This window comes from Ictidomys tridecemlineatus, chromosome 5 (assembly GCF_052094955.1).
Source record: "Ictidomys tridecemlineatus isolate mIctTri1 chromosome 5, mIctTri1.hap1, whole genome shotgun sequence".
Lineage (NCBI taxonomy): Eukaryota > Metazoa > Chordata > Mammalia > Rodentia > Sciuridae > Ictidomys > Ictidomys tridecemlineatus.
Window position 1 is genome coordinate 65,294,543 of NC_135481.1, and position 26,068 is coordinate 65,320,610.

The following is a 26,068-nucleotide window of genomic DNA, read 5'->3' on the forward strand; positions in this document are numbered from 1 at the left end:
TCCCCATTCAAGGATGGCCTTTCCAGTAAAACCTCCATATCTTCCAGGCTTCCATTCCTCATTGCCAGCTCCTTACTGCTTCTCTGTGTCAAAGCAATGCCTCTATCAGTCTCCTCTCTGTTTGGCACATAATGGGTACTTAACAACAAAAAAAAAAAGTCACCAAATCAGTAAACAAATTTTACTTAATAACACTACTAAAAGTGAGTCTGTCATCTCTATTCAGATCTGACTTTCTCTAAGGGCACCAAATAACATGGTATATATAAAGGAAAAAGCTTTTGGTAGAAAAACTGCTGTACCAGGTGTAGGATCTTGGGCAGTGTAACTGTTTCCTCCACTGTGAAATGAGGAGGAGGGTGACAACTCCTGGGAAGGAGGATTTGACATGATGTGTGTAGCATCAGACGCAGAGTGGCTAAACAGGTATTTTCTTCCATTGACTTCAATTTCCTTAAATTTATCAGTTATTCTGCAAAATTCTTGAGTAATTTCCCACTAAAAAGTTTTTCTTGGATTCCATGTTTGGCCAGAGGGCTCTATTCCACACATTGTTTGGTAGAAACTGTGAAAAGTCTCCTTAGTTCCCTCCCCTCTAATTTGACAATAAAAATTGCACCTGTCTTGTGGGAATATGAGGATTAAATAGTTAATACATGCAGTTATAGAACATGCAAACAGGGCCTGGCCATGGTGGTGCCCAGTGACAGCTACCACCATCATCACTAACAGGACTGTGTTGCTTGGAATTTTATCACAAGGGTCCTTTAGATTGTCCTTTAATATGTTCCATCATAGGACAGAAAGAAAGAAAACATGCACTTCTTCATGCTTCTTGCGAGAAATTCTAATAAGACATTTTAAAGGCAAAAAAGTAACTTTATTGACTACTAATCTTACCATGAAACACCTATAAGAAATAATTACAAAATAATGCAGTTTCTTTACATACTTTTGGTATCATCCTGATATGATGATCCTTTCACAGAAAGGATTATTTACAGTTTATGTAGATATAAAGCTCATTGTTGCAAATACAAATGTAGATGATGTATAGAGGCAGCATATACCAAACTGGTATATTTACTAGCAATGGATATGTAACAAATGCAGAATAAATAACAGCTTTATACTTTTCCATTTTTATTTTTTAAAACATTTTCCAAATACAAAAATGTAGATTATTCAAAGTGGATTTTCATATACACACACATATATAATTCTGCTGCAAACAGTGGATCGAAAAGCAAAAATGTTCCCTAGCATGTCTCATTTTTGAAAACCCACAAGACTATTCACAAATCCAATTAGAAAGAGGGTGTGCAAAACCACCAACAATGATGGCAAACCCTGAAGGTCTGACTCTAGCTGAAGCAGAGGAAAAAAAGTATAAGGTGCTACCTGTTCAATTAAATACTTAAAAAAAAAATATCTGCAAGAAACATTAAGGGCTAAGGAAATGCACCGCATTATGATCTGGGTTCTTCAGAGTACAAACTTGACCAGGATTTGACTTTTAAACATCTTAAGATATGGTGGATTATTTAATGACTTATAAATAAAAATCATTAAACAATCTCTTCATTCTTTTATTCTTTATACATAGACTGAGATACTTTTATACATTCTGATATCTGAAACTTTGGTTCTTTGAAAGCATTTGATGAAAACAAAATAATCTCATGACCATAGACTATACAGGACTTTTGTTTTCCTCTTAAAGTGTCAGGTGAAACTAACTGGATGAGCTCTTTTGCTGCTGTGCCCTACATGAAGGGCAGCATGGGTGGGGCATGTTTGCAGTCACGAGTTTTAATACTGACTCCCATCCACAGTAACACTGCTATATTCTATTGTCCCCCTAAATCTATTTCTTTGTTACCTGAAAACATAATTTTGTACAAAAATATGACTTTCTTTAGAAAATAATATATATTTTTCTTTTAATAAAACCTGGCAAATAGCAAAAATGGTTTATCAAAATATGGTAAACAAATGTTGTAAAATACTAAATCATTAAAAAACATCCTATAGAAAGACATTGTGCTATGAAGTTCTCTCCTGAAGCACAAGCAACAACATTTTTATTGTACATCAAAAGGTGGATAGGTTTATCCTTCTGACTTGGTTTCATTATATATCATAACAGCAGCACACAGTCACTGTCTTAAAAATGGCCCTTTCTTGTTTACTAACTTCTTCTGTACACCTTTACTTCAAAATTAACAAAAAACACCCTCCAGATCAGTGGCTTTCAACCCTGTTTCATATTAGCTCCATCTGGAAAACCTAAAGAAAAAGGAAATTCTACCTGGGTCCCACCCATGTGAGACTGATTTAATTGGTCTAGGTTAGGACCCAGACATTGTTAGTTCTTTTAAAAGTTTCCCAAATTTTTCTATTATGCAGTCAGGGTTGAGAATCATGGCCAAAGGCACATGAGGAAAAAGTCTTCTTAACTCTACATATATCATCTGATTGTCTGTAGGTACTATTCATTCAGTGATGTATCCTCAGTACTGAACAAGGAAGTTTATATATGCAAGATAGTTATGGAAGCCAAAATGAAGAGTTAGTAAGCTTTAAACACATATAAACACACATAATCCCATGTATTTATATATGTATAATATATACATATAGTTAGGGTATTTTGGTTAAGCAGAAACTAGCATTACCATCACTTGTTCTTGATAATTGAAAAGTGAAAACAAACAGAACACCACCAGGTACGTTTTCTGAGACATTCCCATTGTTTCAACAGACACCAGCTTTGTAAATGCCACAAAATGTATTATGTCATGAGCACAACTCATCTGTTAACCCAAGGAGGAACTCAACTGAATCCCAGAGCTTTCTGGAAGAGCACAGAGGAGGACGTGAAACTTATCACGTGTGAAGGAGTCACAGGCATCCCAGTGTGCACACTCTTCTGATTATTGCTTAGTTCACGTCTTCTTGACTATCAGTGTGGGTGCCTCTGTTATGGACATATCTTTGGCTTGCTAGAACCATTCGACTGTGACCACTTCATTAGTGTTCACGTTGGGACATCCTCAGTGAGGCAGCAATGGCTATATACCAAGCAATGGACTCTCCATTACAAGAAGAGAGAACCCTCCCTCTCCTCCTTTAAACCATGAGCACTTTATGAGGGAGAGGTTAAAAAAAAATTTTACAAGCAAACATATAAGCCTAACATCTTTCATGTGATAAAAACTGTAATGTTATATTTTCTGAAGTAAAAAACAACAGATAAACAAACATACCACAGTCCAACAGTTTGAAGGCCTGGTAACCTGTAAAGCACATTTCCTTCCAAAGGATCAATAAACTTCTGGGCACTTGTCTTGCTGTACATTCTCTGTAGTTCCTTAACCTCTGCATAATACTTAAAGTGCAATTGTCCCAAGGCTTTTGTTTCCATCACAAATATTATAAAGAAAGAGCTATGGTTGGGGTGAAGAAATATGGCACAATATGTAAAGAACCCATGACCTCCACAGCTGCTGGTAAACAGCAGGCTGCCCACCTGGCTGCACACAGGTGTCCTTTACACAACAAACTCTGGAACTTCATCATGAGTAAGATCCAGAGAGAAATATTTGCTGGTTCTCTTGACTGGAAAAGCATCTTGGATGTTGACACACTGCTGAGCCAAGCAGCTGTTGCAGTAGAGGCCCTCCTCATCCAGTTCATGACCACACCCAAAGGTGTAGCTCTGAGCAGTGTCCTGACACAGACCCGCAATTCGCAAGAAGTCTTTCTGGTAAAGTCTGATGTCATCAAGGCTCAAGCTATGTCTGTCGGAGGAAGTCTTTGGTTTTCGACATACAGTCTGAAAAATAAGGGAAGGTTGAGATTACTTTAGGAGTCTAGACTAAATGAAAGGTTAGCGTGTTTGCCCTGCAAAGAGAGATGGTACAAAGACATAAAAAGCTAAATAATCCTTATATGTTAGAAAGTGGTTTCCAATCAGTAGATTTGGGGCCTCTGAGACTCTGCGAGGGAAACATGTTACTACCACCACCACCACTGATACCAACAGCAGCAGACTTTTACTGGGCACTTGCTATGTGTCAAGTCTGACTTAAACACTTAGCATGTATTAAGCCATTTAATTTTCCCAATAGCTTTAGAAGACAAATGCTATTATTCTCTCCATTAAAAGATCAACAGATAAATAACCCAAAGCAAAGAAATGCAAACTCAACAGAATCCAACTATCCCCAGCATTTCAGAAATCAAGCAATTATCATAAACTAAGGCTGTAAAGATAACAATACTATTTGCTTTTCTCACCAGGATATGGCAATTCAGTACAACTACACTCTTGTGCTGAGGTCTGTTATCAGTTTAATAGGAAATAGAAAACAAAACAAAACAAAACAGTTATCAATCAAGAAGCACAATTCAAAGAAGGAGTTTTTAAAAAGCCAAAATTTCTGGGTATAGAGTGTTCTTGGTGCTGAAAAGGTTGAGAGGCCAGTACCAAGATTGAGAGGCTGTTCCTGAATGCTTAGAAATTGTGTCTTGCCAAATGCTTTATTGCAGGTAGCAGATTTTGGAACTCATTATCCCATAAATACATTTAAAAATGGTTCAAATAATTATGAGAATGGAAGAAACTTAATGGGCTGATTAAGAAAACCAGGCATCATATCTTTAACTGTTGTTGCTCCATACTAAAAAGGACAGCCTTGCTAGAACAAGGTATCACTTTTGCTTGCTGTAAAAGTTGCAGGACATTTTGCTACCAAGTGTCACATATGAGTGGTACCACTCGTGCAGGATGATCTCTGTGATGATGCAGTCTTCCCAGGCTCCAACAGTAAGGATCTTACACAAAGGATCATTTGATCATCCCCACAAGCCCTCCAGGCACACACACATGTATCTGTGATGTTCACATGTGTAGGTGTGATATCTGATTCTCAGCTGAGTCTCATGGACAGTTTTCTGTACAAAAGATTAACACTGGGTGGTGAAGCTGCAAACCACACAGTCTAACTTGAGTTTAAACTCCAATTAATCATTGCTAGCAGAGGGTAGTAAAAATGACTTGGAATTTTCAGAAAAATATTTAATAAATGTCATTTTTATATTATGGATACTTTGATGGAAATAAGAGGAAATATGAGAAAAAAAGAAGAAAGGGGTAAGAAGCAGGTGATAAAGAGACTCAAAATGCCAGAGAAAGAAAGAAGGAAGGAAGAAATAAAGAAGGAAGAGATAAAGAAAAAAAGAAAAGAGAAAGTACACACATACATACATACACAACACAGAGAGAGCCCAAGAAAGGCATAGGAGGAGGAGCAAGTGCTCAGAGAATAGCAGTATCAGGCAGATTAAATCCAAATGCTGAAACCCTAAGTTTCAGAGTACTTTTACTATATCTTTTTACATTTTAATAGTTTAACAGTGATCACAGGTTGTCAAATGCTCTAGTTCAGTATACTTCAAAAATTCAATCTTAATGCAATAACCAGAGTGTGGAAACATTTCTGCCACAAAACACCCAACAAGAATATTATTCCCTCAGGTTTTCTGAGATCTACTGCCCACACAGACACACGCACCATGCCTGTGCGCGCACACACACACACACACACACACACACACACACACACAGTTAACCTGAGGCCTGAAGACCATAGACTTCCACCTATAGAGTATGCAATTTATGAAAATAAAAACCACCTTAAAATATGCAATTTATGAAAATAAAAACCACCTTAAAAATAAGTGGAACTAACAGGATGAAAATAAATTCAGAATAAAACAAGAACGTATGTATCTGAAGAGAATCATCTCCTTGGGTTAATTTCTTGCTCATTTATGTAAATATAAATAGTTTCTGATTAAAATTTTCTCAAATTCCAGTTGCTAACTTAAAATTTTGAATTCCTTTTGTACCTGTGGAAGAGAATCAGTACTCTGGCCACGAAGTTTGACAACTGTTTCTGAAGAGCTGGATGTGGAAGAACCAATTTCTTTCACAATCAACCCTGAGGTAAAATACAGAGAAGAAAACAATGAATATTTCAGATTATTCACAACTCTATTCTGACACATGCTACTACTAGGAAAGAAAAATCCAATAGTAATCATTACTGAGGACCCTTGCTGTCACCCTTTGGTGGCACATATGCTTTTGCAGGAAAAGAGGGTAGTGCATAAAAGTGAGGCTAGAGTGGAGAAAGAAGTTTAGAGTTAGAATTTTCTAAAACAAACTTCTAAATAAGCTATTTATGACAACAACAGAAACAGACAAAGATGCAGGTATAAAGTGGTCTCTGTGAAATCTCATGAAGCCTCTCCCTCCTCCACATATCACCAACATTGAGTCTACCCCCTGGGGAAGAGGATGCGGCCTTCTAGGTTTGCTTCCACTTGGAAAGGTGGTCGTTAGGTGTGGGGATTGGTCTTAGAGTCAGACAGGTCTGAGCTGAAACCTGGCCAGATAAGGAAGTATCTGTGTATCCTGGCCAATGACTGAGTCTCCCCATGTCTTAGTCTCCTCTTACAACTTGGGGCTGATAACAGTATCTGTTCAGTATCTGTTAGTGTTGGTTTTGATGCCTGACAGTGAATGTGTGACAAGGGTAAGGAGCTCCTCTTGGCTGATGAGGCCACTGTGGCACAAATCTCCTACTACAGATCCCACCAGGAAGAGATCAAGGTGGGAGGCCACAGTGAGGATTTTGTGCCAGTCTTTGAGATCAACATTGACCCTAATCACCTCAGTGTTCAGGGAAAATCTGACACATTTTCAGAAGCAGAAACCAGGGCTGACATTTCCCTTTATGACTGTGGCATGTAAGTAAAGTACCCTGAGGGGAAAAAAAAAGTTTCAGAAGCTAAAATTACTGACAAGAACTGGAGATGTAAATGAACACCAGTAAGACAGGTAAAGAAAATGAGTAGGTCAAGCCCTAGATCCTCCAACAAGGCCAAATGACTTAGGAAAAGTACACCCAACCTCACAAAGAAAGAATCTCAAGAAATGGGATTTTTGTTCAACCAATGCCAGTAGCCTATAGAAATGGCTCTTTGTGTTCTATTCCTTAAGGTTTCAGAAATATCTCAATGATTCAGAACTCAGCAGATGCCTTGTGTACAGTCAGGATTCAATAATCAGTTCAACTGAAATATGAAATGTAAAAACATTCCTGGCAAACATGTGGACAGTTTAAGAACTCTCAGGCGAGGCTCATGTTCTAGGGGTTGGTACACACTGCTTTTGTAGAGGCTTTCTTGAGAAAGACACTTATCTTGGAAATAGCCCTAAACCTTTAAACAAATCCTTACAGGAATGTGTTGACTTGGGCTGGCACATGGTATGGTTCCTTGTGAATTTAAACATATCCTTGGCTATCATGCCTGCAAATACTCTTCTCCAAAATCCACACTCACCACACACACACACACACACACACACACACACACACACACACACACACACAAAAGTCAGAATCAAGCCAGATGCTCAAAACTCTGACCTACCATTACACTTCTTAAAAAAGAAGGGCAGAGTTGTATCCTTCATTCCTACTCAACCTTAGCTCAGTGTTTTAAAAATAATGTTTACATGCTCACATTGTAGAGAATTTGGGAAAAAGTCACCATAATCCTATCATACAGAGAAAAGGTAAATATTTTTATGTATTTTCTTTTATTATATAAACATTTTTTAAAAATTAGATCATACTTTTATACAATTTGTACTATTTTCCTTACCTATCTTTCTTATGTTATTAAATATTCTTTGAAAATCTCATATGTAATGGCTGGATGACATTCTAAGAGTATAATTTAACCATTTATTGTTCTTTTCCTTTTTTTGGTATTACAAATAACATTTCAACAAACTTTTTTGTGTATAATTTTTTAAAACAGCCATCCTATTTAAATTTTATTTCTACTTAAATTACAAAATTAACAACCTTATAAAAATTGAACATAGAAATACACAAAGTACAAGTAGGCTGTCCTCTGTCCTCCTTACCACAGGCCCTGCAGTATACACTGTTTTAAACTATTTCATTTCACAAATAAATATATGTAGAGCTACCTATGAACCTATCTTTTGCCTATAATTGTGAGCTTATACTTAACATATATTAGAATGTATTTGTGAAGAGAAAGTTCAATATAGTAAAGCAAATGGGCAGATTTAGCACATGAACTAATAAGCACATCTACAGGGACCAGCATCAAATGTCTGTTGATAAGGGAGAATGGACCTGCAGAGCATCTGCAGGGCATGGGTTGTCTTGGTAAGTAAATTAAAGGTAATTAAAGGTGCCCTATATTTTTGCCCAGCAAGTTCCAGGATGATGGGGCTGTATGCATCAGTCTGTTGCCCTCTGATTTTTGGTTGCCTGACACTGATGAGAGGCTCAAGCATTGCCCTGGGGCTGAGGACCTGACAGGGCAATGACAGGCCACACCCCAGTTTTAACAGGGCTTTAAACTCCATCAAAGCTGGAAGTGGAAGGACAATAATTACTCAGGCCACTTCTACAGTGCTGGCTCCTAAGGCAGATATCCTAAAAGAACAGAGACTAATTCACGACATGTGACAAAAGCAAATAGAAGCAACTGAGGTTTAAAAATGAAAGCCACACTGCTGCCTTTTTTAGATAGTATCTTTCATATGGTAGAAACATACATTTTATATTCTATTATGTAATCCTAAAATAGGGTGACAGTGAATGCATGTCTTCTAGAAGAATTTATACCAATATAAAACTTAAGAGTATCTTTTTAGGTCAACCCTATTTGGTATGTTTTTCCTCTAGACTCCTATACTTGTATGATACAGTGGGGAACAAAAGACAAGGCAAACCTAGAGGCCTGACTTCTGTGTCTAGACATGAAGCACTCGTCTCTCTAAATATACAGGTTTTCTCACCTGTAAGAATGTAGGAGGCCAGACTGAAAGGTCTCCAGGCCCATTCCAGAGACATTACATGATTCTCTGACTCTAATTTAAAATAGCAAAATAAAATAAAGAAAGAAAACCCATTATACAACTACCTTTTGTCTAAATATGGATAAAAGAAGCTAATTTCCTCCTTTCTCCCTCAGAGGGCACTTGGCCCTGAAGTTGAGGACAGTGACTCAAAGCAGCTCTTTTCCAGTCCTGCCTCTGATCTAGAGCTCCCACCTGCCCCTTCTATTTTCTGAGACCTATGCTTTTTGGTCTAAAATAATCTACTGCCTCAGGGAAAGAACTGGCCATAAGAGCTCACCAGAGTGTCCATTCAGCTTCCTTGACATGAGCATGTCCTCTGTGATGTAAATGCACATGTCTGGGCTGACTTCCAGAGATTCCTCATTCATCGGCTCCAGGTCCCTGGGGTCATCAACCAACATCTCTATTTCTGACCAGAAGAAAAAGAAGACATTTAATAACATGAAGGGAAATGGTGACCACATTTTGAAGGTAGTCATATAATTATTCAAATTTGAAAGTAAATCTGCTAGTGAGACTCTTCAATAGGAAATTCTAGGGTTTCTCAGCCCCAAGAGTCACTTGTTCTCTTTTCCATAAGCCTTCTGTGTTATCTGTGTATCCTCTCATGACATGACTTGATTATCAATTATTCTTTAAGAATGAAAACTGCATGACCTTGCAGTGATGACCAAGGGCAAACTGAGGCTGATGAGCCATTTGCTGAATGTCAAAGCAAGGGCTGCTGATACAGGCAGAATGGGCATTCCTGAAGCTCCCCCTCACCCATAGCTGCTGCTCTGAAGGCACTCAGAGACTTGCTTTGAGAGCCACATGAATTCTATAATAAACATGTTCTGTAGTTTCCCTTAACAGAGTCAACATATTTTCACCCAACTAGAATGCTATGGTACTCATTTGAGACAGAAAAAATATTTAAAAAGAGGCAACTGATGCTAAGATAGGCTGACATAGGCCATGGATCTCATCTGATTTCCTTAACAGAGACTAAGTTTCTAGCAGCCAGGTGCTGTACTTTGTTTATACTCCCTATAGTTCTGCTTATGTAGGAAGCACTTAAAAAAATACCATACCAATCCAATCAACACCATGGACTCAAATCTTCTTTAGGGGAGGGAGTGGAAGTTCAAGATGTTTCTGTCACTATCGCTGCACTCCACTCTGCTGTCCTAACCACTGCCTTTAAATATTTCATCTCGGAGTCAGAAATATAGATGCGAGGGCTATAGGACTAAACTCCACTCTACTTCACTTAAACAGCCAACCCTCTGGCTGCAAAGAATCTGGGCCAGTGGGCTGCCTTGTTCACAACCAAACACAAGCAACTCAATCAAGTCACAGGGGAAGACCACATGATACCACTTCTCTATTACTGCTACCTAGTTGCTCCTTAGATACCAATTCTACAGAAGCAATAGTTGAAAAAACTACAGGGAAAAAAAGTGATCTGGTGATGACAGTACTGTTACCATCATCCTGTGAATCCTCTTCTAGACGGTCTTTGCCACCACTCTCTACCCCTGAGGTGTGGGAGCTGCCGTGGCTTGTCATTGAGCTGCAGGTCTTCAGTTTGCGGTGGATGGCGCTGCTGGAGTAGCTGTCCTCTGGCCCTGTGTCCCTGGGCTTGGTATCTGCCTCAATGCCTGAAGTGTGGGAACTGCTATGGCTGGCGGTGGAATGACGAGACAGGCGCTTGTGCTTCACGCTGCCTGCGCTGCTCCCGCTGGCCCGTGACCGTTTCTCCAGCTGATCCATGTCAAGGTCCAGGTTGTCGCTGATGTAAGATTCCCGGTACTGCTTCTTCTCTGTGTGGTGAGAACATAGCTCATCATCATGTCAACTAAGACACAAGGAATGGCTGGCTGGCTTGTGCGAGTCATCAGGCCAAGAACAAGTACAATTTCAAATTCTGAATCTAGTGACTGATAAGTGGTGACAACTGAGAGAGAAGTTTGACTTAGGAGGATGCAGAATGAATGAAAACCAACATAATAGACTTGAGGGAACTATTTAAACCACTCAGCGTTCTGAAGCTTCACACATTAGAGGGAAGTGCTGTTCAAAGTGCAGTCATAGAATACTTCTTTCTACAAGTTGTTACTGTCCCATACTGAAATAAATAAAATAAATGAGAACATTTAGAAACTTCCAGAGCAATGTGACAGTCACTAGTGTGATTTTGTATTTTGCAAAAGTATCAGTCCATAACATATTAGATATTAAAAAATTTGGTCCTTTTTCCACAGATAATTTCAGAAGCACTGTTATAGAAGACAATTTAATTTGTTTGCTTATTCATTTGTTAAATTTGGTCCATTGTTAGGTCTAGCTGCTGTATAAAATTTAAGAAAAAAACTATTCTGAAAATTTCTCTCAAAGATTCTACATTTTTTATTTTCATGAATATGAGAGTGCTTTTCTCCATTTAGTGAGGCTTTATTATCTATTTAGAAAACACAGTAATCATTACTGGTCTGATGATTTATAAACATGTGGCCTCAGATTAGTAAAACTATTCTTTGATTTAACATGTCAGTGCTGTTTTTTAATGTAGTCAAACTTAGACATGAAAGACAACGGGGAGCCTCTTTTATTAAAGCATGAAGTTAAAACTGAACTGCAGGTATGCACTGATATAAAAATATTATTTTTCTGTTTCAGGTCAGAAAATGTAAAAAAACTGTTTAGCCTCCTTGCTTTCTCAATACTGATGAGAAATAACACATTAGACCACTATTAAAGACAAGAGTGCACTTGGGGAATGTTAAGTTGATGTTATTTTACAAACTGCTAACTAGAAGGGTAATTGAGGTCTCAGGGGGTTGCTAATGGATTTAATTGTCTTATTTCTTGGTTAAGTGAAAATACTTGCACTCCTCAGGTCTGAATCCAGCTCTGAAGCACAATCACTATAGCCTCCCCAGGGAGGCAACGAGTGGCAGGAGACAGAAGATGCACTTTCCAGAATGCAAAATGCAAAAAATGCTTGGGTAAGGCTATGTAAACATTTCTGGGCTACAGCTCATTCATGTTATTCTAAGGAATCAGGCTGAAATACAAAGGCAAGTATGTGTAGCCACAGAGAAGGCAAGCTGGAACTCAGTAGCAGATCCCTTCCCATCATCACAATGAGATGGACTCTGATGATTCCCGACTTGTGAAGTCAACATGGGCAGAGATGAAGATGCAGGATCAAAGGGGCTTACAAATTTCTCATGTAATTTCTATACACTGTTGTTTCAAAATAATAGCCATGTGGCCCAGTTATCCAAATAAAAGTTAGAAAGAGAAAAATAAATAAATAAAACACTGCTACAAGATGCTGTATTTCTATAGGTCTAAGACAATTAGAAATTGTGGATCTAATATTTCAAGTTTTCCTGCATCTTTAAAAATAGTTCTTTTACCTAGAAAGTCAAGAGCCATCTGTTTTCTCTCATATGTGGAAGCTAGATAGAAAAGAAGGAAAACAAAAGGGGGACAGGTTTGGAAATCTCATGAAAATAGAAGAGAGACCAGCAGAGTAAAGGAAGCGGACTAGAGGGAGGGAAGAAGCATGGGAAAGGGAAAGTAATGGGAAATTAAACTGACTAAATTGTGTTAAGTACATACACTAATGTGTAGCAACAAAGTCCACTATTACGTATAATTATAATGCGCCAATAAGTTTGTTTTTTAAGCCCTTTCACTCCATCTTCCTGATAGGCTCAGAATCAATTACAGTTCCTCTACAATCACTATAGCTCTATAGTCACTATGTGAAAACGTAACAGGAGCCTAGTGTAAATCATATTTGCTGTCAACATATTAGTGCAGCCTTGCTGTTCTAAGGGACTAGCCTCTATTCTCTTCCTAGTTTGTGTCATTTAGGCCTTTTGTAAACATTTAAAAAGCTTCACCCAGTTCCAAAATGAGGAAAAGGCTTAAATAATTCTGGAATTTATTCTAAGAAATGCAAAATGCGATCTTTTACTCCCTGTAATAATCATTGATATTAACAGCATAGATCATCAATCTGTGTTCTTTTTATTCCCTCTGTTGTAAAAGCTCAGAGACAACAGTTTTTCATGCATAATTTTTGAGCACAGTAGAGTAAATAATACCTCTTAACCTACACTTAATAATATATTCAAGTTACTGAATGAAGTTGGACTTAAAACTTTTTTTTTTAATGACACAAGGCAATGTTTTTCCTTCTCTTCTAAATGCTATGAAGAAATTCTCATTATCATTTTCTACCATAAAATGGTAAAACAATGTCACAGATAAGGTGATTCTAAATGAAATTTAATTAAGAAAACTACTTTCTTTCTAATGTCAAGAAAGAGGTGCTTCTTATTAAAATGATAAGCCCTTAGGTGTAGATAAGATAACTGAATTTAGGCCAAAGTTGGCCCAGAGAAAGTTGGCTTAAGACTTCTTTGCACTGAAGGTACCTCTAAGCAGAAAAAATTGAGCACATTTTCTTTGGAAGAAGAAAAAGAAAAGATGTTTTCCCTGAATCTATTACAGTTATCCAAATAAAAGTTCCAACTTACTCCTTTATCATCCTTCAGTCCCCTACATTATGGTTTGCCTGTTTGTCTCCTGCCAAACTCATATTGAAATCCAACTGCTGCTAAAACAGTATTAAAATATGAGACTTTTAAGAGGTGACTAGGCCAGGAGGGTTCTGCCTTCATTAATGGATTAATGCCATTCTTAGGGGGAAGAGTTCACTATAAAAGGGGGAACTTGGCCCCCTTTTACTATATCTGTTTCCTGTTCCTTGCTCTTTGGATGATAGAGTAGAAGGCACCCACCTGGTGCCAATCCTTGATCTTGGACTTCCCAGCCTCCAGAATGGTAGGAAATACATTTTTGTTCTTTATAAAATGCTTCAGTCTATGACATTTTGTTATCGTAGCATAGAATGAACTAAGACTAGAACATCATTGATGCTCCCAATTACACTAGGCATGAAGCATTGTAATGGACAAAGCCCTGTCCCTCCAAGAAATCAAAATCCTTTAGAATTTTATCTTAAAAACTACAGAGGAGGGTCATTAATTCTTTTAGGACCTAAAGGGTTCACCATAAGATTATCTACACAAGAATTTACTAAAATGCTACAAGTGAGAGATGATGGAATAAATGAACTTCTCAAGGTGCCATTGTATCCATTTAGGAAAGAGGTAAGCTCAGCATATTATAGGATTTGCACCTAATTAAGTCAACGGTTCTCAAAGGCTCCACTGAATTCCTCTAAATATTCATGTTAGCACAGGGGAGATGTATCTGTTATACAGGGGGAGAGTTCACTGTAAAAGGGGTAACTTGGCCTCCTTTTACTATTTCTATTTCCTGTTCCTTGCCCTTTGGATGATGGAGTAGAAGGCCCCCACCTGGTGCCAATCCCTTGATCTTGGACTTCCCAGCCAGATGAGTCATGGTGGGGAAGAACTGCCAGTCTGGCAGCAGCAAAAGCCAATGCATCTGAAAAGTTATATGAATTCTCTCTTTAGACTGATGCAGTCTAGTGGCAGACAGTGGGAGTGATTCATATCCTAATTGCTGCTAAATTACCAGGGACTCTCCAAACAAGATCTTATATGGATTGAGAGTTTTTGAGAGAACTCAAATAAATGCATGAACTTAAGGTTATTTTATTGGTTTTGTTGTCCTGTTTTTGCAGGTAAAAAGGTCTCGGGGTCAAAACTTGCTTTAGATAATGGATCTAAGATAAAAATCTGTATACTGAGGTCCATTAACTCTAATAATCAAATTATCATAAGGCCTAATTACTATAAGAATAACTGGAACATGACTTTGAAAAACAAATTGAAAACATTAAAAAATAAGTACATGTGAAGATAGCATTTTGGAGAACTAGAAGTTGGGTGAGTTAGATGGAGGAATACCAATGTGCCACAACTCAAGATAAAAGGTTAACCATTAGATTAATATTGTAAAGTTGACTTCTGATTCCCTTCCTCACTCTGACTTTCCCCCATTTGCAGGGTCTGGTACTCTGGGGCCCCAAATAGACTACTGTATTCCAACTTCAGCTTAGTAAAGCCTCCATAGGACTGTCTCACAAAGTCCTCAGATAAAAAGTTCTTTTTCCTTTGTCATTCTTGTTGGGTTAAACTTAGGGGTCTCCCAGCGGTCAATCTGAGAGGCTGGAGACACTTTTATCACTTTAACCTAAGGAATAATCACATTGAGAGGAATTCCAGACTGCCTGTGGATAACAGTACCAAGGTGGGTCAGTGTATACAGAGCTCTGAGCTGCAGATAAAATATAAGCTGCAGATAAACCCTAGCCCTGTGCCTCTCTGATGGCTCTTTGTGAGGGGTTTTGGGCAAGCTGTGGGAAACTTTATTTAAAGAGAATGAAGCTAAAGGATTGGGGTAACTTCAGAGATTTTGAAGAGGTGCTATGGTTGGTGGGCCTCAAGCCCATCCTCTTGCCTTCCAGGACCATGTTGAGATGTAAACAGAACTGCTGCTCTGAATCTTCTGAGTCCCAGTCTCTAAAGCCCAGGCTTCCAGAGCTTAAATTTGGTTCACAGCAGCAGTAGAGTAAGTGCCCAGGGGTAGTAGAGGCAACATTTGCTGCTACAACCCCAAGACCCTGTGATACCTTCATTTTCCTCCAGCTTCCGAATGTGGCGCAGAACAGGCTGTAGGTTCATGTAAAGGCGGTGGCTGTTGCTGAGAAGCTGCAGGAGGTGTCTGGAGCGCATGGGGCACCCTGTGTAGTATATGAGCTTTCTGGCTGAGGGCAAGCCATCTGGCAAAATCTCAAACTTCTTACCCTGTGGAGGAAAAGCATGAATCAAATTAAGGAAGAAAAACATCTGATTTGATTTGCCAAGGCCTCTTTCATTTTTTATTTAGTAAGAAAGACTACATATTCAGAAATAGATGTATAAAGTTCCATTCAAAATTCCCTAAGGGATAGATTACTGTTTTCCCTTTCAAAAATGTCACAGGACAGAGGATTATAAAAAATTCAGGGAAGTATCTAGCCAATGTCCTCTAGGAAACAATTTCTACAAAGGACAGTTAGGGAATGTGTTTGGTTTCTCTGGTTGGTCAGGCTATTTGTATTATGGATAAGGGAAAGGCCCATCATAAAAGCACCCTGAGATGCAATTCCAACACCCTAACTCAACAAATAAGAGATAAAATTCTAAAGAGATTAAAGCATCCACATATTTATCAAATACTAACAAAACACTGACTGGGTACTGAAAAAAAAAAAAAAACAATGAATAAGACAAGTCCCTAATCTCAAGAAGCTACAGTCCAATGGGAAAGAAGGTAAATAAACACATGAAATAATTATAGTTTATGATAAATTCTGGAAATGCAATAAATCAGTTTTTATAGTGAACAATACAGGACACCTATTTAAGGTTTAAAAAATTTAGAAAACTTCTCTAGTTGGATAAAGGAGGCAGCTGATATTTGGAGGATGGAAAAAGAGAAAGAAGAATAACTATTAGTAGTAATATAAGGAATCTCCAACCTGGGTGACTAAGGCAGGAGGATCTCAAGTTCAAGGCCAGCCTCAGCAATTTAGCAAGGTCCTAAGCAACTTAGGGAAACGTCTCAAAATAAAAGGGCTGGTGATATGACTCAGTGCTAAAAGCACACCTGTGTTCATGCTCCAGTATACCTTTCCCCAAAAACCTGACTGTTTAAGTCTGGATTATTAATATAAAAATTGTGTGTTTGTGGGTGAGTCTCAACATTCCTACTGTATTTGGATATTATGAATTCTTTAAACTTTTCTAATAACAAATTAGGCAACAGAGATATAAAATATTTTGGACAGAATGATTCTCCACTGAAAGGCCAAGACAGAGCAAGGAGATAATATAGTCTATCTACACACCTCAAAGTTGGAAAGCAACATGAGATTGTGAGGCTCAGATAGAAATGGGCTTTTTTTTTTGTTTTTAGTTATAGATGAACACAATATCTTTATTTCATTTACTTATTTTTACATGGTGCTGAGGATCAAATCCAGTGCCTCACATATTCGAGGCAAGTGCTCTACCACTGACCTACAACCCCAGCCCAAACCTCTGGGCTTTTTAAAGGACCTACTAGTGGATCCCAATGCTGGGATAGTTTTAACTGACATTTAGTAAGCACTAAGCATCTATTAACTTACTTAATCCTCGCAAAAAGTCTCTGAGGAAGGCTCAGTTATCACCATTTTAGAATGAAACCAATGTAGCAGTTAAGTGGCTTTCTCAGGGTCACACAGCCAGCAAACTCTTCAGATAAGGCTGATTCACAAAAAGATTCAGGAACCATGAGTGCAGGACCCCAAAAATCTGAATTTGACTAGTACATTTTATTATTACTGAATTTGGGCCATGAAAGGAATAAGCAGAACTATGATTTGCTCACTTTCAAACAGGTCATATCCTTTTGCAAAGAACTTGAACACAATAGAGCCAGTAAGGAGGAGGCAGGGCAGGACTCACTTAATGTATGACTACAGTGAAATCCTGGATTGAATGGTGCCCAAGTAATTAAAGTAATGTGAAATCAGAAATAGGTCTCTTGACTCACAGGACAGCATGGAGTCAGGTCCACATTCCATGCACAATGCAGCTCTTTATTTATTTGGCCATCTTCCTTACAGGGGAGAAGCATAGGTCTTTAAATCCTTATTCTTATATACTTACTTTGTATATTTTCCAATAATTTCTGAACAAAGCAGACTTATGAATTTTAATGATCACCAGGTATACACAATATTAAGTGGAATTCTTTGAACCTTACCAAAAAAATGGATATAGATGCCAAAGCAAAGAAACAGCTGGGAAAAATGAAGAATTTGCCACAACAAAAGAAAGTGTATCATTCTCAAGATTCTAAAAATAAAAGCATTTTCCCATTAAGCATTGTAGACCTTCTTTTATAATGATGAGTTTTAAATAGTCTGATATTAACAGAAACATCTTTTCATATCACTCTTTATTCTTTGTTCAAAAGAAGTAACCTCCAAAAGCACCAGCCCATCTCCATACCAAGATACTTCACCCTGTGATTATGGCTTTCTGTTTCCAGCCCTCTGCTATAGGTTTTCCTATGGTAATCCCATCTAATGAATTTGACTCATGCTTTTCCTACCCTATTTCTTCTGCAATTAAAATAACTTAGGGTACTATGGTAGGAACACATAAATTAAAATCAGACAATTCTTTTGTTATAATATTATCTGACTTTAAGTTCACTACTCTTATGACTGACAGGGATTATAAGGATGTAAGAAAGCAAATTATTTCCAGCTTCAATTTTTTAAAAACAACAACTTTTGTGCCTGAGACAAAATGTTCTAAAAACAAAATAAGACAAAAAACAAAGATTCACAAAAACAAACAACTTGTGAGACTTTTCTTACATTTTTTTTTTAATCAGTTATTTTCAACTTACCACAAACACTAACTTTCCAACATTTGTCCAGGGAAAATCATAAAGTAATTGTTTCTCTTCATCTAGATTCTGTGGAAAAAATGGTGATGTATTTTCATTAGAGTTAATAGGAAAAAGAACATATACTCTAAAATGGTTCCAGCTTTTCTCTCCTAGAAAAGTAAAATTTAGTAATTAAAATATGAAAGAGTTCCTCAACTCTCTCTGGAAAAGTGCAGACAGTAATTAAAAGATTACTGATAAAATTCTGTAGCTTTTAGTTCCTTCATGACTGCCTTAACTAGCCCTTTTAAGCAATCTTTTCCCTTCTGGCCTATCCTTAAATTTAAATAAAAAGTCCAAAAGACTCAGACATTCAAAAGATGTGATAAGGGATTCAGACTTTCATAATTGGGTATTTTGCCTACATCAAAAATATCCTTATATGGTCCTCTATCTTGCAGGAAGGTTTTTCTCTCTCCCTGGTTGATGGCTGTGGAATAACAGTATCCTACCTGCAAAAGAGTAATAGCCACTACTTATTAAAGGGACAAATTTTATCAGAAAAGGGTAACAGAAATTACAGGCTCCATATTAAAATGCCATTTTTATTTCCACAGTTATTAAATTCTCTAGAGGATAAAAAAGAATATTGAAAATCAATGCCATACAAACAGAAATGTTTGGATAATAACAATTGCTAGTGATCTGTTAATGATGAACCTGGGCTAACTTTCAGCTTGTTTTCTGTTACAGAGGACTTACTACTATCAGATCAGGCTGAGTCACTTCTTTCACTCAGTCACCATCATCCACATCTGTGCTAGACAAATAGGAAATAATAACTGGAAATGAACCACTGCGCCTATGTAGGATCTCACAGGCACACTTTCAATGTAAGACATGGTGTTACATTCTCATGTACCAACCTGAAAGATCTGTATTCCCCGCATAGTCAATCCAAGGGTCAGTGAGGCTTCAATTTCCCTTTTATCCTGCAGGAATAAAATATTATGAAAATGTATATTATTTCCCCTATAACAAACAATCTAACACCAAAGGAAAAAAAAAAGAGAGAGAAATTTCAGGATTGGAAAGTTTTTGACTTAACTTTGTTCACATCTTTTCACATTCCAAGTTTTCTACAAGATTTGAGAAAATAATGAACCTACATTAAATCAATAATGGCATATTCTACATTTTAAGTCCTTAGGTTTCAAAGTTTTAGTGTTTTTAGTGTATTAATATCCTTTGATTTCTTATAATATACTAAATACTTGGTTATTGAGAACTCTAACAGATAAGACTTTTTTTGTTGCTTTTGCATCATTTAATTTTTTTCACCTTCCATCTATGCTTACTCTTTTCTCAGATGTTAGAATCTTGAATCTAATGTCATGGTTATAAACTGAGATGCATTAGACTACATATATTTAAAATTGGGCAAATCTCCCAGCTTCCTAATCCTGAAGCCAAAAGTACAGATAAATGATTACACATTTAAAGGATATTTCATGAGCACAGGTAATAAAACCACAAAAGCTTTATATTATAAGTATTGGAAGTACTTCTTTTTAAGAAGTTCAGTTATCACTTGCCAGTATGATATGCATTCTACCAACTAAACCATAAACTGTGAAACTTAAACTACAACACGCATAAGGAAAAATAATCCTACAATTAAAAACATACTCTGAGATTTGGCCCCTTCTTTCAAGTGCTCATCTGTAATAAGTATATATAAGGTATTAAGTTCAAAATATAAAATAAAGTTACAACTAAAATATTTTCATTAACTCTCAAACCAATGAATATGTGTAGGTCATTATTAAGTTTGATGCCAATTTTCTCAAACATGGAAAAAATATTTTTAGAAAATGCATAGTCATCTGAGATAAAGACATAGCCTATTTGGACTGGTTTCTTTCCAACTAATATATTTTTATGTAATGAAAGGTATTTCTAAGGTTTAACAGGAGAAACATCCATGACAAATTTTGACTAATTTTCCTTTCCATGCTGTACTTGAGATACCTTCTAAGATAAGACTGTGCTCAAGAAAAAGATGGTTGTTCACGTGTGAGGTGTATATTGGTGGGAAAGGATCATAAAACAGCTTTTTTATTCCAGAATATTTCCTGTCCTATCTTTTTTTTCAATTTAATAAGCAACACGTAAACGAAGTGTATTAAACAGTTGTCACTTGATTTCTCCAAAGAATTAAAACTGCTCATCAAGTAACAATATCTATTCATTCATTTTATTCAGTTAAATTCTTATTAAATCAAGCAGACAAGAGAGTAATTTTCTATGCAATATAGAAGAACCACACATCAAGCAAACTTGAAAAACTGGTTTTGGCAAAAAAAGATACATTGGGCCTACGTATTTTCTCACTGAAAGAATCTTAGTTCTTCATAAAATTCTTAAAATAGCAAACTTCCCTAGCACATAAGGGAAGAAATGATTAATAGTTATTGAGCACTCACTAATGTGCCAGGTATTCCACCTTATTATTTCAGATTTGTTACCTCCTTAAACCCTCTCAACCTTTTGGAGTATATAGCATCATTCTCACTTAATAGATGGCCCGAGGTTATGGTTATAGTTATAGTAGCCGAGGACCCAGCAGCAATGAGTAGTGACATATGCTTTCTACCTGATACTTTATTCCAAAGCCAAAGTTTTTCTATCATATTATTCATACTTCTAACACATTTCAAAATATAAATTGATTGTCAAAAGTATCATTTATTAGCATTTTCTCATGTAAAGTGTCACACATAAAATATCTTAAGAAAAAGGAGAGGGAGAGAGGGCAAAAGGGAGAACATGTTGGTCCCTGATTAAGTTTTCAGAACCAGCTAGATTACCCAGCAATACATCTAAATACAATTCAGTCTCCAATGGTCTAGTTAAGCTAACTTTACCAGGAGGGTGTGGGAGAGATAACAAGCACAGTAATAACAATGCTAATGATGAAAAGTACCAAGCTTAGCACTGTGCTTATCAGGTTATGAGCTCTGTTTTAAACACTCTTTATCCACTAATTCCTTTAGTCTACTGCAATCCTAACAGGTAAATATAATTGTTTCCATCTAACTAAGGGGGCAACTGAAGCACAGACAGGGTAAATAAGTTGTCTGAGGTAATACAGTAAGAAGGCAGGCTGGGATTCAATCCCATGCAATTAGGCTCAACTGACCATGCTCTTCATCCTATTAGGTTTGCAAACATATCTTGAATAATGAAGTGGGAATTCAGGAGTTCTTACAAAGGAAGTGGCACTTGTGGAATTTGGAAAAGAACAGAGGGAAGTAGGAAGACAAGAAGATGAGAAACAGCAGTGTAAGTGATTCTGGGCAGAACATGCCCCTACCTCCATTATTTGGGTATGTAACCTCTGCCCCAGGGTGAGACTAGGGACACACATGACACAAAAGACAGTAAAGGATTTCAAAGAGTGAGGAGTGAGTGTGGTGGCTTAAGCACATGGGCTTTGTTATCAAGAGGCCTGGGTTAAATCCAGGCTCATCAGTTAGTTTTGTGACCTTAGGTGAATTACTTAACCTCCTCAGTTTCCTGGTCTATAAAATGAGGATTACAGTTCCTTTCTTATAGAGTTATAAGGGTTAAAAAAAAAAGAATACATATGAAATGTGCCCCATAAACACAGTACTCCATAAACATTAGCTATTGCTGAGGTATTCTAGTAATTAATGCATAGGATGTACGCAAGGTTTCACTTTGAAAAATAAGAACTGTTAAAAAATACTCTATCCTGCTTCCATGCCAGAGGGAAAGCACCATCAATTTCCAGGCTAACCTCTGATAACAAAGTACAGTTCAATCAAAACTTGTAAAAGTCAGTTAAAACAGGAAATCATAATTTTCAAGAGAACTGAAATCCTAACTGAGAAGGTATTTTTCTCAAAAGTTACAGTTTATTTCAGTTTTGTACCTTATACAATCTGTAGTAATGAACTGCAACATCATCCAGTCGAACAGCCTCTTTGATATATTTAAGATAAGCCTCGGAAGCGGTCAGTGCAAACTGATCTTTGTGCATGTTTGGAATGTGCTTCAGGATGTAGTCCTTCCCCCTCTTGGAAACAACCTGTTGGGATACAAGGGATGTGCAATGCAACATTTGTTTGAGGGATGTAAGTACCACCCCCATCGCCAAAATGATAAAAGGGAGAGAATCTAAAGCAGGCCATGTAAACTGGCTAATTTCCATTAGAAAATTCCCACTTTTATTCTGTTTTCATCAGCTGTTAAGAGACTAAGCTGAATCAGCTAATGCTATAAGCCAGATATGCAGTACTATCAGCAGTACTGCATATCTAAGAAGAAAAGTCACAGGAGGTGGAAAAAATAGGTTCTGTTGGTTTTAAAGTCACCAAGAAAAAAAAATGACATGCAAACTTGCATAATTTTGTACACATCACAGTTTATACTTGCAAAATGATTGGCACAATGAAATACATTTACTGTCAGCATATCTGCAAGTTCTTGATCCTACTTAACTTCTAAATTACAGCCACGGAGTGGAAGAGTATAAATGTTCATCAGAAGAAGGCCAGGGACTGGGAAGAATTCTCCAAAACATTTTTGGTTCTTGCCTAAGAGGCTATGAACAATCTATTTGAATACTTGTGAGAAAACAAACTCATTCGAACATGCATTGTAATTCCCTGTAGCTTAGATTTTCATTAGTGTAACATTTTAGATATCAAAAATATATAGTATCCAGAAGTTGCAGGCTAAGAGAAAGGTGTTGATTAAAGACTTAGTTGATTCCACAAGTATTATACAATATGTAAAGAATTATGCATGAGCAAAAAGTGCTGAAAATAATCAAAATAAAAAATTAGCAATTTTTTAGCCTAAAAATGACTTTATAGATATTGATATTTTGTTTCTTCCTATTGAATAATTTATAAAGAATTAAACTTTATAAGTTATTGAATGATTATCCAATTTTGCTGAGAACTCAAATTATAGGTTTTTCTAGACTTTTTTTTTTTTTTTAAATGGGAATCACCTAAATCAGTATGGGTCAATATTTCTTTTTTCCGTTCAAAAACCACAGAAAATAATATTTGTAAGAGTAACAGAATGGATAATTGGGGTCATCTCTAGAGTAGAGGACACTGGTACCATAGCACACTCTTTGGGGATCTCTGATATAACTATCAAATTTAGTGTCTGATTGCAACTAGAAGAAGCAAGAAAGCAATGCACTCCACAGTGAGAGCTTGACACACACTGTGGTTTCTCTTCAATGAGTAAAGCAATGTCAATCAGAAATTTATTGAGCATTGCAGTGTGAACTGAAGATAATAAAGGTTCTGTTTATGTCTGGTCCTTGGAATATACTAAGAAACGCTGAATTTACTGGGAAGAAGAAATGGACAGATCATTTGAAAATAGATGGACAACACTTATGTTCAAGTTCTTCTTCAGCCAGAATAGGGCCTAGTTGGACTGCCCAGAACTGAGTTGGAAGCCACACCAGAACTGAGTCTTGGAGGACCCAAAGGAGCCAGCAGACTTAAAAGTGGCGGGCATTTGGGATAGGAAAGATAGTAGAAAGAAACAGACATTATTACTTTATGTATATACGTGATTGCATGACCAGTATGATTCTACAACATGTACACTCAGAAAAATGAGAAATTATATCCCATCTATGTATGATATTCTACTGTCATGTATAACTAAGTAAAACAAATAAAAATAATAATAAAACTATTACATGTGGGGGAAAAAAGGAGTGGGCTCAACTGGTTAAAGAACTACAAGAAAGGCCCAGAAGTGTGAAACACCACAGTAAGTGTGAATACATATCAATTGCAGAATATTGCTAGAACAGAAGTTCAAGGTGCTGGACAACCAGACAGAGAGTGGGCGGCGTGGGGGGGGGGAGAGAACACGAGAGAGCTAAAGAGGCCAGCAGAGACCACATCCTGGGGAGTTTGTAGGTCATACTTAGGAGCTCTGGATTTCACACCACGGTTAACAGGGAAGCTCCAAAATCATCTCAAGCTATGGAATAAGCAAGGAAGCGACAGTGCTGCTGAGAACTGGAGCCTGGAAAATGGTAGGGACCATGAGAGGGAGGGAAACCATGAACACAAAAGGATGTTATTTCTTAAGCAGGGTGACAGGTATTGAAGTGTTTTATCAGAGGATGCTGTGGAGGATGGCTGGACAGGACAGGGAGAAGGCATGGTTATAAGACAGAGTGCCATCTGACTCCAGTTTCTGAGCACATGAGCAGATGACATGCCCCTGACAAAAAGAGAGATAGGATTACACAGAAGTGAGGTGGGAAGATGAAGAATTTGATTTAGGAAATCTTGAGTTTGGGTACTTAAGGATGAATAGCTACCTCACAGACATAGGGGAAAGAAATATATTTGGGAGTTACCTGAATATAGGAGGTTGTTAAAGGTGGTTAAAGGGTTGGGGTTGTGGCTTAGTGGTAGAGCGCTTGCCTAGCATGTGTGGGGCACTGGGTTCACTTGGGAAGGAAGAAGCTAGAAAATTAAATACACACTACATTCTCAGAGTCCACAGTGCTAACCATTATGCCATGTAACTTTATACTACACACTGCTTTTTCAAGCAACTTCCTGAGAAGGAAGGCAACGGAGGTGGCTCTTCTTTCTCTGGGTTGTATGGACAAACACTCACATTCTGAGTGTCCTGACTAAAGGAGTGTGAGTCTGAGGAGGGGCTGATGACATAGAAGAGAGAAAAGAGCAAGATCTGTAGGAAGGATGGGAAGATAAATGAATTAGGGTACAGAAAGGGAGTGACAGTTCACACTGGAACAACCTACATTTTCTTTCTAAAGTAAAGGGTGACTCCTCTCCTAGGAGGAAAGGACGTAGAGGTCAGAGTGAGAAGTTGATTTAGATTTGTTTTCTTAGCCCAAGAAAACTGTGAATGATCTCATCTTTTAAGGAGTAATGTTTTCCTACTCAATGGGGGAAAATACTGCTCTACTAAGAGTGAATAAGACACAGACAGTACTTGGTGAAGGAGAATGGCAAATTCAAGTTCCATCATACTGGTGGTGGAGAATAGACTCTCCCCCATTAGCTACATGCTGAGAAACACATCAAGACACGTGCATCATGCTCTCAAGTGTTAAGTGTATGTTGGGGCATCATAGGTGGTTTTAATGGCCCCATAGCCATGTGGTTCCCATCGCTTAAAACAGTATAAGAAACAGCAAATTAGAAAATTACTCAAGAAAACACTCATGAGAATTTGAAAACAGTGTCTACCCAAGATGGAAAGTAAGCCTCTGGCTCAAAGTATTTTCCACAGTGCTTATTCCTTTTGAAGTTCCCAAGATCAGCCTGCAGGGCAAAGGCTGCCAGCAGGAAGTAGGCCTCCTCTCGGAGCACACACTGAGAATGGAGGACTTGTTTTCTCAGGTGCCAGTAATAATAGTATCTTGCTGCTCTGTCACTAGGAAAATAAAAGAAAACAGAAATCACATTTTGGTGAACAATGCAATGGCATGTAAACAGAACTCAATCCTGTTCTCCATCTGGTGACAGGAGCCCTTTTGTTTCTTCTCCTCCCACCACTTCACTGAAAACAGGGTGAGTGCTGCTCTTGGGAGTGAGGGGAGGGGAGGACTCCAAG

General features: G+C 37.6%; 1 protein-coding gene across 3 annotated transcripts in view; it reads right to left on the reverse strand.

Annotated features, from left to right (window-relative positions):
• Positions 1-858: 858 nt before the first annotated feature.
• The window catches only part of Frmd6 (FERM domain containing 6), an 85,753-nt gene continuing 60,543 nt past the window's right edge, over positions 859-26,068 (reverse strand). For all 3 annotated transcript variants that reach the window (XM_021724847.3, XM_021724848.3, XM_005322854.5), the window contains exons 6-14: positions 25,702-25,888; positions 22,362-22,517; positions 19,330-19,395; positions 18,422-18,490; positions 15,606-15,780; positions 10,450-10,785; positions 9,258-9,389; positions 5,917-6,008; positions 859-3,838 (exon numbers count right to left, since the gene is read on the reverse strand). In XM_021724847.3, the coding sequence (XP_021580522.1) occupies positions 3,554-3,838; positions 5,917-6,008; positions 9,258-9,389; positions 10,450-10,785; positions 15,606-15,780; positions 18,422-18,490; positions 19,330-19,395; positions 22,362-22,517; positions 25,702-25,888 (1,498 nt within the window). In that variant the 3' untranslated portion in view covers positions 859-3,553. The remainder of the gene's footprint in view (positions 3,839-5,916; positions 6,009-9,257; positions 9,390-10,449; positions 10,786-15,605; positions 15,781-18,421; positions 18,491-19,329; positions 19,396-22,361; positions 22,518-25,701; positions 25,889-26,068) is intronic.